The 12,077-nt window shown below is 40.7% G+C and overlaps 1 protein-coding gene across 8 annotated transcripts in view; it reads right to left on the minus strand.

Annotated features, from left to right (window-relative positions):
• Positions 1 to 540: 540 nt before the first annotated feature.
• LOC118359715 (oxysterol-binding protein-related protein 2-like) overlaps positions 541 to 12,077 on the minus strand; it is a 39,312-nt gene continuing 27,775 nt past the window's right edge. For all 8 annotated transcript variants that reach the window (XM_035738362.2, XM_035738353.2, XM_035738356.2 and 5 more), the window contains 7 exons: positions 11,588 to 11,695; positions 10,484 to 10,573; positions 6,797 to 6,920; positions 4,741 to 4,866; positions 4,492 to 4,615; positions 4,164 to 4,254; positions 541 to 4,040 (listed from right to left, as the gene is read on the minus strand). In XM_035738362.2, the coding sequence (XP_035594255.1) occupies positions 3,938 to 4,040; positions 4,164 to 4,254; positions 4,492 to 4,615; positions 4,741 to 4,866; positions 6,797 to 6,920; positions 10,484 to 10,573; positions 11,588 to 11,695 (766 nt within the window). In that variant the 3' untranslated portion in view covers positions 541 to 3,937. The remainder of the gene's footprint in view (positions 4,041 to 4,163; positions 4,255 to 4,491; positions 4,616 to 4,740; positions 4,867 to 6,796; positions 6,921 to 10,483; positions 10,574 to 11,587; positions 11,696 to 12,077) is intronic.

Raw genomic sequence — 12,077 nt, forward strand, 5'->3', positions numbered from 1 at the left:
CGCGGAAGATCCACGTAAAAATGTAAAGGTAATTTCCGATTGAGCCGACATACAGCGTTAACCCTGAATGAAGTATCCGCGAACATTACCTTTACATTTAAAATCAAGCTAGAACGCGGGTTTCTTCCGCAACACAGATTGAATCCAGCCCTAAGTGAACTTCCAATTTGTGGTTTCTATGTTCAACAATATTTTCTTTAAGAAAAAAAGCTTGTACTGTAGTTAAACTATATGATTTCATTAGATTTTTCCCATAAACTTGCAAGCTGCCTAAATTACAGCTTGCAAGAAATTACCCACTAAAACTTCCACCTCAAAATAAAACATCTGCAATAATGTTATCCCCAAAAGTTTGTTTAAATACTAATAAATCAATTGCACAAAATAATATGCTATTGGCTTGTGATTCTACTGTACTAAACATCTGAAACACAGGGCAGAAGAACATATTTACATTGACAACCACACTGTCAAGAGGATTTTCAAAATGTTAAAAACGCAACTTATAAGCTATTATGAAAACACACACACAAAGCAAGATAAAAATCTACTTGTTTAATGTTGGTACATTAATCTTCAGATGCTAGTTAAATTAGCATTTAATGAAACAGTGAAGTGTGTAGATACAACCAGAAGCAGTGTGATCTGTTTTACATACATTTCCTGTACATACACGTCTGCTGAGACCTAAACATTTCAAAGTGTTACTGACAAAGCATAGAGATGGGTTTGAAAAGCATATGTTAAAAACATGACTGATAAAACTAAACATCAACATCTTAAATATTAAATGAAATACAGGAAAATCTGTTTACTTAGAGCTCTATTCAATTAGATCCGCTTTACCCAACATCTGTATCGCGGTTGTTTTGGCGGTGTTGGAGGTGGAACTGCGTGAGAACTGTCAAATCCCCAAGCGGCTCCTGGCTTTATACCTAAAGCGGACATTGCCATTGGCTGCATGGAGTCACATTAAGAGAAATCCCATGCAGCCTTGTTTACAAGTTTAAAACACTGGAATGTGAGATATAGCCTACACCTCAAATTAGGCTTATATAAATCAAAATGGTACTTTTTGTTAAATAAATTTCAATTTGAGTGTCATTATTTCTATAATCGCCTACACGTTCTCATTCTGAATTTCTAACATGAGGGGGATGGGTGTGGCTTCGTGACAATGATCACAAGAGCAGCTGCTGAACGATTTGACAGCGCCAACGCAGTTACACCTCAGACACCACCAAAACATCAGCTATATGGGTGTCGGCCATCGCCAGTTAACGCTTGGTCTGACTGAATCTAGGCCTTAAAAATTCAGGCACTAAGTATAACCATTGGGGAAAAAACTATCAAGATAAGACATGATCAAAGGCTTCTTGGTTTGTCACGTCTTTTTGCCACATTGTGTTGCCCATTTCTCCAACCACCAGCAATACCACAAAAACTAAGACATTTGTGAAAGCAATATTCAGTCAAGATCAAATTGATCTAAGCTGGGGATTCCTTTTTATAATACTTACAGACTACCATGGTGATCCACAGACCAAATTCACACAATCACTTTTGGTTCAGCTACAGTCAAACAAGCTGACAACACTGTCATCTATATGTGGGTTTGGCTGCCGGTGACAAAACTAAAGTATGTGTATTACTATATCACGTAAAGGTAAGCCGAGACACTCAAGCTATTGGTTGGATGCATAGATTTTGGCGGTCATTTCAAATGCACAGTGTGGTTCAGGAGAATAGGCCAGTTTGTAGTGCAGGGAATGAAGTGGATCCTGGGAAACCAAACTGAATCCCCATACGTTTCACTTCAAGAGATTCCGTTTGGATTCCCATGAAGAGTGAACAGCATTCCCAATGGTCAACATGGCATGTTTTACTAAACAGACACTAAAGTTGTTTGCTGCTTTTAAGACCTCCAGAGCAGAAGCACATTGGTTTACACTTTGATTCATGCATCTAGGCTTAATCTACAAGGCTTCAATGTAATGTTTACCACAGTACAATTAACTGCACATTAATCCCCCAAAATATATTAGATTTGTTAAAAAATGATTTGATGCCAGTCTTTTATAAATAAGAACCTACACATAATGGCTGACCATTATAAAAGAGATTGGTGATGTAGGAGTGTGGTTAGAAAGCTACAGAGTTCCTAACACAAGGAAGGGAAGCTGATAATATTATACAATGACTTCTCCCGTATATCAGTTATAATCCCATCAATTCCAGATTCACTTTGAGCTGGTAGGACAGTTTTATGGTGATTAGCTAGCTATATTTGATAAAGTAGGTATTTACATACATGTATATTTTACATGCTTTATCATGTTACAATAGTCAATTCACTTAATCATAGCCAATGACTGAAGAGCAAACTACCCCGCGCCAGTCATACCTGTAGTTAAAAGGAACCATATGGCTTCAGATTCTGTACAAACCACTAGAAATGTATACATACTCGAAAACAGACAAATTACTCTTCGCATAATCATACTAACCGCAATTATTTTCATGACTCATGATTACTTTAACACTAAGTTGACTAACTAGGTAAACAGTGGGAGCTGAATGTACTGTAGGCTACTGCCACAAAGCAAGGGGTCACTAACGCTGTTAGCTAGCGAGACAATAGCCATGCAGAAGCGTAAGAGAGGAATATTTTGTGCTGGGGGAATGTAACTGACGCTCTGTATTCACAGACTGAGCACTGGCCAATGTGGATAGATAAGCGTGTGATAGGACTATACAGCAAATGGTCATTACTCTTATCTATACATATAACTTACATTACGTGACAGGTAGTGATGAGAAGCTCAACCTCTGGACGTATATAGGGGCAGTGGTATAAAGTACTTAAGTAAAAATACTTTAAAGTACCCCTTAAGTCTTTTTCTGGGGTATCTGTACTTTACTATTTATATTTTTTTACAACTTCTACTTCACTACATTCCTAAAGAAAATAATGTACTTTTTACTCCATACATTTTCCCTGACACCTGAAAGTACTACATTGTGAATGACAGGAAAATGGTCCAATTCACACATTTATCAAGAGAACATCCCTGGTCATCCCTACTGCCTCTGATCTGGAGGACTCACTAAACACAAACACAGTGTTTGTAAATGATGTGTGAGTGTTGGAGTGTGCCCCTGGCTACCCATATTAAAAAAATTATATGGTGTCATCTGATTTGCTTAACATAAAAGTATAAATAATTTCAAATTCCTTAACTTTTGATACTTAAGTATATTTTAGCAATTACAATTACCTTTGATAGTTCAGTATATTTAAAACAATTACTTTGACTTTTACTCAAGTAGTATTTTACTGGGTGACTTTCACTTCAACTTGAGTCCTTTTCCATTAAGGTATCTTAACTTTTACTCAAGTATGACAATTGGGTACTTTTTCCAACACTGTATAAGGGGAGGCAAACCTGGTTGGAATAGTCCAGGTGTACTTGGTTTATTTTGTCAGGCGCAATGGGACCAAAGGAATAGTCCCAAATGTGCAAACTCGCCATGCAAAGCAAGTTAAATCAAACTAAAATATTTCCAATATTTTAAATAGGTATTCGACCCAGGTCAGATCGGGAGGAAGGGGAGGGGTACCCACAAAGCACTCCTGTTCAGGAACAAAACACAGTCTCAGTTCCTTTCTGCTTTCACCTTTGATGCCTCCAATGATCAAAGGCACATTCACATTCCTGATTTCACCGTTGACTGTTTGTTCCATAACTATTAGAAGACGGGGGAGGGTTGTGTTAACAACACATAGCCTCTCCTTGTATAACACTTGTCTATCGCCAGTTCAGAGTTCCAATGGGAGACTGTGTGGTGCTTAGAACAGGAGAGTGTCAGGGGACTGGCAGCAGTGATAGGGAGGCTGAGGGGATGTTGGTGGGTGTTCCCACGGAGACCACCTGGATCAGTAGATAACAGGGAGCTCAGAGTAATTTCTATCGAAGTAGCCCCCCGTGTAGAGCCAGTCCTGGGATGATGTGTAGGGGTTTGTGCCTGACTGGAACCATCTGGAAGACAAGATAATGGTTATGGTTTACTTTAAATGATATAATACCATTGACCATTATGTTCTACCAGTATGTCATATGAATAAATACAAATCTTGAAATGTGAGGACACTCAGTTGTCACCTAGTGGACCATTCCTCCTCATCCTTGGAACGGTCTTTCCGAGCCGATCTCTGTTTCTCCTCCAGCCTCGCCTTCTCTCGACTGGCTTCATCTACACATACAAGAACAGTGGATCTTAAATGACCTATTCTGTACTTAGATACACAACCTTAACACTAGTTTCTAATACTTTGGCTTTGTGGATATGTGGCACTGACATACTTAACACCTCTCAAAAAACAACAATGGAATCTGAACACAAAAAAGACATGTGAATGTACCACCCCAGATGAACGGTAGAGGGCAGCATCATGTAGGGTGTGAGGATGTAATAGAAGAACTTCTATACCCATGTCTCCGTTCTCCATGGCTCTGATGTCGGGCCGCAGGCGGCAGTCTGTGGGGGCCAGGCGGTCCTGCATGCCAGGCTCCAGCTCATTCAGCGACATGGCAAAGTTAGTGAAGTTATACATCTGGAAAAATAACATTATACATAATTAATACCAAAATGTATGTATGTGTGTTTGTGTGTGTGTGTGTGTGTGTGTGTGTGTGTGTGTAAGCTGTTGGGTTATACGCTAAGCTGTGTGTGCGTTACCTTAGCAGAGTGTTGGGGTCGTGATGATATCCTCCAGAGCAGGGTGCTGCCAGGGATCATAGCTACGGTCTCCTGGACCTCAGGCATGTCATCTGCATCATCGTTGTCTGCCCCCTCAGGCTCCACCTGCACACACACACACACATACGTATGCAAGTCTATATAAAACTAGGTATTCTTACAAAAATCTAATGAGAAGTGTATTATTTTCCTTCTGAATAAAGCAATAAAATCAGAAATGACTTCAGCAAGGGAGACAGGGCATTATGAAAGTATTCAGACCCCTTGTCCTTTCCCACATTTTTACATTTCAGCCTTTTTTTCTAAAAATTGATTAAATCATTTCCCCCCCTCATCAATCTATACACAATACACCATAATGACAAAGCAACAACAGGTTTATATTTCTGAAAATGTTTTACAAATAAAAAAAACAGAAATACCTTAATTACATAAGTATTGCTATGAGACTTCCATTGATCATCCCTCAGATGTTTCTACAACGTGATTGGAGTCCACCTGTGGTAAATTTAATTGATTGGACATGATTTGGAAAGACAACACCTGTCTATACAAGGTCCCACAGTTGACAGTGCATGTCAAAGCAAAAACCAAGCCTTGAGGTCCGAGACAGGATTATGTCGAGGCACAGATCTGGGGAAGGGTACCAGAAAGCATCGAAGGTCCCCAAGAACACAGTGGCAAAGTTTGGAACAAAGACTCTTCCTAGAGCCGCCCAGCTAAACTGAGCAATCGGGGGAGAAGGGCCTTGGTCAGGGAGGTGACCAAGAACCCGATAGTCACTGACAGAGCCCCAGAGTTCCACTGGAGTTGGGAGAACCTTCCAGAAGGACAACCATGTCTGCATAACTCCACCAATCAGGCCTTTATGGCACCTAAAGGACTCTCAGACCATGAGAAACAGGATTCTCTGGTCTGATGAAACCAAAATTGAACTCTTTGGCCTCAGTGCCAAGCGTCACGTCTGGAGGAAACCTAGCACCATCCCTAAGGTGAAGCATGGTGGTGGTGGCAGCATCATGCAGTGGGGATGTTTTTTCAGAGGCAGGAACTGGGAGACTAGTCGGGAATCGAGGGAAAGATTAACGGAATAAAGAGAGATCCTTGATGAAAACCTGCTCCAGAGCCTCAGACTGGGGAAAAGATTCACCTTCAAAAGGACAACGACTCTAAGCACACAGCCATGCCAACGCAGGAGTGGCTTCGGGACAAGTCTCTGAATGTCCTTGAGTGGCACTGTCAGAGCCCGGAGTTGAACCCGATCGAACATCTCTGGAGAGACCTGAAAATAGCTGTGCAGTGATGCTTTCCATTTAACCTGACAGAGCATGAGATGATCTGCAGAGAATAATGGGGGAAACTCCCTAAATACAGGTGTGCCAAGCTTACGGCATCATACCCAAGAAGACTCAAGGCTATAATTGCAGCCAAAGGTGCTTCAAAGTACTGAGTAAAGGGTCTGAATAATTATGTAAATGTGATAGTTTATTTATAATACATTTGCAAACATTTCTTAAAACGTTTTTATGCTTAGTTATAATGGTTTAATGTGTGTAGATTGAGGGGAAAAACAATTGAATCAATTTTAGAATAAGGCTGTAACGTAACAAAATGTGGAAAAAGTCTAGGGGTCTGAATACTTTCCCAATGCCCTGTATGTCTACTTCATGTACCATGAATATACCATATCCACTGTGAAATGAACTACACTATTCTCACTGGTTTTACACACACACACACACACACACACACACACACACACACACACACACACACACACACACACACACACACACACACACACACACACACACACACACGGTCTCATTTTTACCTTGACATTACGTCATGGCATTCTGACAGAATCATCAAGAAATCAAAATCAGAGGACAGTTATCAAGAGAAGTCAATGTTGTATTACAATGAGTCAACAGACATTAAACACACACACAATATGTCCACTACAAGGCCCAATCTGCTTCGAAAATATCTTTACTCTAGAAAAGGACACTCATATTGTGAGACACTGACTCACCTGACTCTTCGGTTTCTTGGAGTCTCCTTTCTTCTCAGCCTTCTTGTTGGCCTCGTATGTCTGGGGGTCCACGCTCCACATGCACTCAGTCCACTTCCCATAGATCACACAATGCTTCTTTTTACTGCCAGGGACAGAGAGGGGAGGAGACATCAGCAGCTAAATACTGCATCACTGACAGAGTATGACGCCATGTTATCATTGTGTGTCACCCACCAGGGGCGAGTTCAGTAGGGAGAAACGCTTCAAAACCTTTTGACACGGGAAGGTACTACTGTTTCCTGCAGTCAAATGACCTAGTTGACGCATGGGTGGAATGTTGTTCAAACACGGTGTTTCTATTTTGATGATAATGGTGCCAAAGGGGAGGCTGCCGTTTTACAGGCTCCTAACCAACTGTGCTATTTTTTATTGTTCAGAAATGTGGTGGGTACTCTCTTCGTTTGCTGGACTTTATCCTGCTAACTGTTCCAAATGTCCCAACTGAATTTGGTAAAAGGGCTTTTTTGTACTCTGCGCCATCGTCTTGGAACGCCTTACAAAATACTTTTAAACTGGAAGAACTTGTCCCGATTGGTATTTTTAATCACTGATGAAGGATTTTGAGACCGATTCCCTGACCTGTCAATGTTTTTAATTTGCTGTTTTTGATTTTGTTAAACTCTTGTGAATTCCATGGTTTTTACTAGATTACTTGTAGTTTTTCATGTTGTTTGTCTGTAATTTTTGGAATGACGTGGTGCTGCCCATCTTGGCCAGGACGCTCTTGAAAAGAGATTTTAAATCTGAATGAGCCCTTCCTGGTTAAATAAAGGTTAAATAAATCAAACTAACAAAAATGTAAACATTGTTTAAGTTATTTTGTCCCTAATTTAGCTATTAGCGTGAAGAAATTACGGAAATTCAGTGGGCCGTCGTCGGTGACCGCCTTTACCATACGTTCTATTGGTCAATGTGCAATAACTGGAAAATAAACTGGATGCTATACGATCGAGATTATCCGACCAACGGGACGTTAAGAACTAATATCTTATGTTTCACCGAGTCGTGGCAGATGATATAGCGATGGCTGGGTTTTCTGTGCATTGGCAGGACAGAGCAGCTATGTCTGGTTTACTTGTCAGTAACAGCTGGGTGCAATGTCTAATATTAAAGTCAAGGTATTTCTCGAGTAAGAGTACCTCATGATAAGCTGTAGACCTATATCCAGAGAGTTTTCATCTATATTATTCATAGCCATCTATTTACCACCACAAACCGATGCTGGCACTAAGTTCGAACTTAACGAGCTGAGCTGTATAAGGCCAAAAGAAAACAAGAAAATGCTCATCCACTCCTAGCGGCTGGGGACTTGCAGGCAAACTTAAATCCATTTTACCTCATTTCTACTAGCATGTCACATGCAACCAGAAAAAAATAATCAACTCTAGACCACCTTCACTCCACACACGGAGACACATACCAAGCTCTCCCAATTTGGCTCCCAAAAGGCTCCTTAACAGCTTCTACCCCCAAGCCATAAGACTGTTGAACAATTAATCAAATGGCAACCCAGACTATTTACATTGACACCCCCTCCCCCCTTTGTTTTTACACTGCTGATACCTGCTGTATATTATCTACGCATAGTCACTTTCCTCCTACCTACATGTACAAATTACCTCAACTATACCCCTGCATATTGACTTGGTACCAGTACCGCTATATATAGCCTCGTTATTGTGTTACTTTTTATTAACATAATTTGGTCACTCTAGACACAAACTGCTACAGATCTATATCTATCCTACCCGGTCTTTCTAAGGTCTTCGAAAGCCAAATTAACAAACAGATTACCGACCATTTCGAATCCCACCGTACCTTCTCCGCTATTCAATCTGGTTTCAGAGCTGGTCATGGGTGCACCTCAGCCACGCTCAAGGTCCTAAACGTCATCTTAACCGCCATCGATAAGAGACATTACTGTGCAGCTGTATTCATCGACCTGGCCAAGGCTTTCGACTCTGTCAATCACCACATTCTTATTGACAGACTTGACAGCCTTGGTTTCTCAAATGATTGCCTCGGCCTGGTTTACCAACTACTTCTCTGATAGAGTTCGGTGTGTCAAATCGGAAGGCCTGTTGTCCAGTCCTCTGGCAGTCTCTATGGGTGTGCCACAGGGTTCATTTCTCAGGCCGACTCTCTTCTCTGTATACATCACTGATATTGCTCTTGCTGCTGGTGATTCTCTGATCCACCTCTACGCAGACGACACCATTCTGTATACTTCTGGCCACTCTTTGGACACTGTGTTAACTAGTCTCCAGACAAGCTTCAATGCCATACAACTCTCCTTCCGTGGCCTCCAACTGCTCTTAAACGCAAGTATAACTAAATGCATGCTATTCAATCGATCACTGCCCGCACCTGCTCGCCCGTCCAGCATCACTACTCTGGACGGCTCTGACTTAGAATACGTGGACACCTACAAATACCTGGGTGTCTGGTTATTCCTCCTTTGGTCATCTTTCCTTCCAGTTCTCTGCTGCCCATGACGGGAATGAAATGCAAAAATCACTGAAGCTGGAGACTCACATCTCCCTCACTAGCTTTAAGCACCAGCTGTCAGAGCAGCTCACAGATCACTGCACATAGCCCATCTGTAAAGAGCCCATCTATCTACCTACCTCATCCCCATACTGTATTTATTTATTTATCTTGCTCCTTTGAACCCCAGTATCTCTACTTGCACATTCATCTTCTGCCGATCTACCATTCCAGTGTTTAATTGCTATATTGTAATTACTTCGCCACCATGGCCTATTTATTTCCTTAACTTACCTCATTTGCACTCACTGTATATATACTTTTTGTTTTTCTTTTGTTCTACAGTATGTTTTGTTTATTCCATGTGTAACTCTGTGTTGTTGTATGTGTCGAATTGCTACGCTTTATCTTGGCCAGGTCGCAGTTGCAAATGAGAACTTGTTCTCAACTAGCCTACCTGGTTAAATAAAGGTGAAATAAAATAAAAAATAATTTAGTCAATCTTAACTCTATTTCTTGAACTGCATTGTTGGTTAAGGGCTTGTAAAGTAAGCATTTCACGGTAAGGTCCTGTTGTATTCGGCACATTTGATTTGAATAAACAGTTATGTTATATTTCAGTCTTTTGTGATGTATATAAAGATTAATATTGTGACTCAAACTCAAAATGTTATACATTTCAGCTCTATAGTAGTTCTTCCTTTAAAAGTTGTAGCGTACTGCAGCACAGCTTGGGGGTGCCGCAGAATTCTATGGCACGTTATTTAAGTGTCAGCCATTGTTGCCAGAATGATGCCAGAATGATGCAATTTATCACAATTTATCTGCCACCATCTACCACAAACGGTCACGCATAAGCTCAAAACTTTTAAAGGAAGAACCACTGTATATATGACAGTACAGGTGTCTTCTTTTTTGTAAGCCCATAACCATGTGTAAGGTGTATACTTTTGTTTCAAAGTAGGTTTGTTTAAGACTACCCAGAAAAACTGTGTGACCCTGATCAATTCTGCCCAATAAGAAGACAGATTATGTTTTCCGTTGTAAATACTTATTGCAGTGTGTCACAAAAACACTTAAACTGGACCAGTGAATTCAGGACCAAAGAAGTAAGCCATAGGTGGTGTATCAGAGTGCCAATACTTCCACATTCTGTACCTCTTATCCTGAATGTAGCCCTCTACTCTGTGGAGCTCCTTCCCAAACATGCCACATGGCTTGAAGTTCAGCACACACTTATCACCAGTACTGCTCAGGACAGACAGAGACCAGAAGAATGAGGAGAAAAGAAACAATCATTCATTTCCAGACCATTATGGCTCAAGTACTGTCTTCAGGGGCAAATCTTAACTACCACTAAAGTCACATTTTCACTTAAGCTTTGTTCACAACGAAGACCTTAACGCTCAAATCAGTTTTGTTTTTCAAATCCGTTTTGGGATACTGACTGTCCAAACAGCAAGTTACAAGTGACCAAAGGGGATTTCGGTTTGCTCAGACTGTAGTCATTTGCTGACATGGTTACGCTAGTTGTCATGGTAATGACGGGGGTGTGTGTACAGTGGTGAAGGCTGACTGGTGGTGGTTCTCGGGTTTCCTCTTGCTCATCAGTTCTTGTGTTGCAAGCAAAGGTGACAACAACGCCTCCCATAAAATTTTCCCAGTTGCTTTGAGTGTTCGAAATCAGTGTATGAACACTAAGCCTCAAAATGATAAGATCCAACTTTCAACTTCAAAATGTGTCATTTGTTTCTAACCACAAAGAGTCAACTGGCTAGCTAGCTGTTCAGCTTGATAGCATATTCACTCATTTGTTTGTAAACAATTAATAAGCTAGTTAGCTACCACATCATGTTTTTATCAAACTGTCAACAGAGTAGCTAGCAAGTAACAAGATATGCCAAATAAGTCTAAAAAACACTTAAGGGTAAATCAGATTACATCACCTATGAATGTGGTGAATTTGACTTGAGAATATCTGATTCCGTGTGTTTATTGGCTGTTCAGTCTGCAGGAAAAAGATCAGATTCGAAAAGGAAACGCAAAAAAATTGGATCTGAGTCACTTCAAACTGCCAGTGTGAACCAGACTTAACCTATTGACATTAATGCATGATTAAGTGAACATTGTATTGAAGTGGAAGTTAGGATTTGCCCCTATGTCTGTTCTACTGAAAGTAGTGGATATTAACACATTTATAGGCTTCCAAATCAATAATTGAAGGTAAACTAAGGTAAACAAAATAGCCATTCCTATATTCACCTGTGGTTGAGGATCTCCACAGTGCCATACTGCTCGATCCACAGTTTACCCAGGATGACATTGTGTACACAGCAGAAAGGGTTGGTCCATGTATAGACCTCACCGTGCCTGGGGAGAAGGGGAGCAAAACAAAGCCTTAGGTACAATGGATTCTCACACAAACGTTTGCTGAACAGTTAATCAAATGGCTATCCGGACTATTTGCATTGGCTGTGCACACTCACTGGACTCTACCTACCTACAAATACTGCACTGACACTCACTACATACACTCACACAAACACTACATACGCTCACACGCACATGCATAGACGCTACACACACACTCATGTTTATCATCTATCCTGAATGCCTAGTCACTTTTAACCATACTTACAGGTACATGTACATATTACCTCTAAAAAATGTTGTTCTTTTTAACTCTGCATTGTTGGAAAAGGGCACTTAACTTCACTAGGGTAGGGGGCAGCATTTGGAATTTTGGATGAAA

This window comes from Oncorhynchus keta, chromosome 27 (genome assembly GCF_023373465.1).
Source record: "Oncorhynchus keta strain PuntledgeMale-10-30-2019 chromosome 27, Oket_V2, whole genome shotgun sequence".
Lineage (NCBI taxonomy): Eukaryota > Metazoa > Chordata > Actinopteri > Salmoniformes > Salmonidae > Oncorhynchus > Oncorhynchus keta.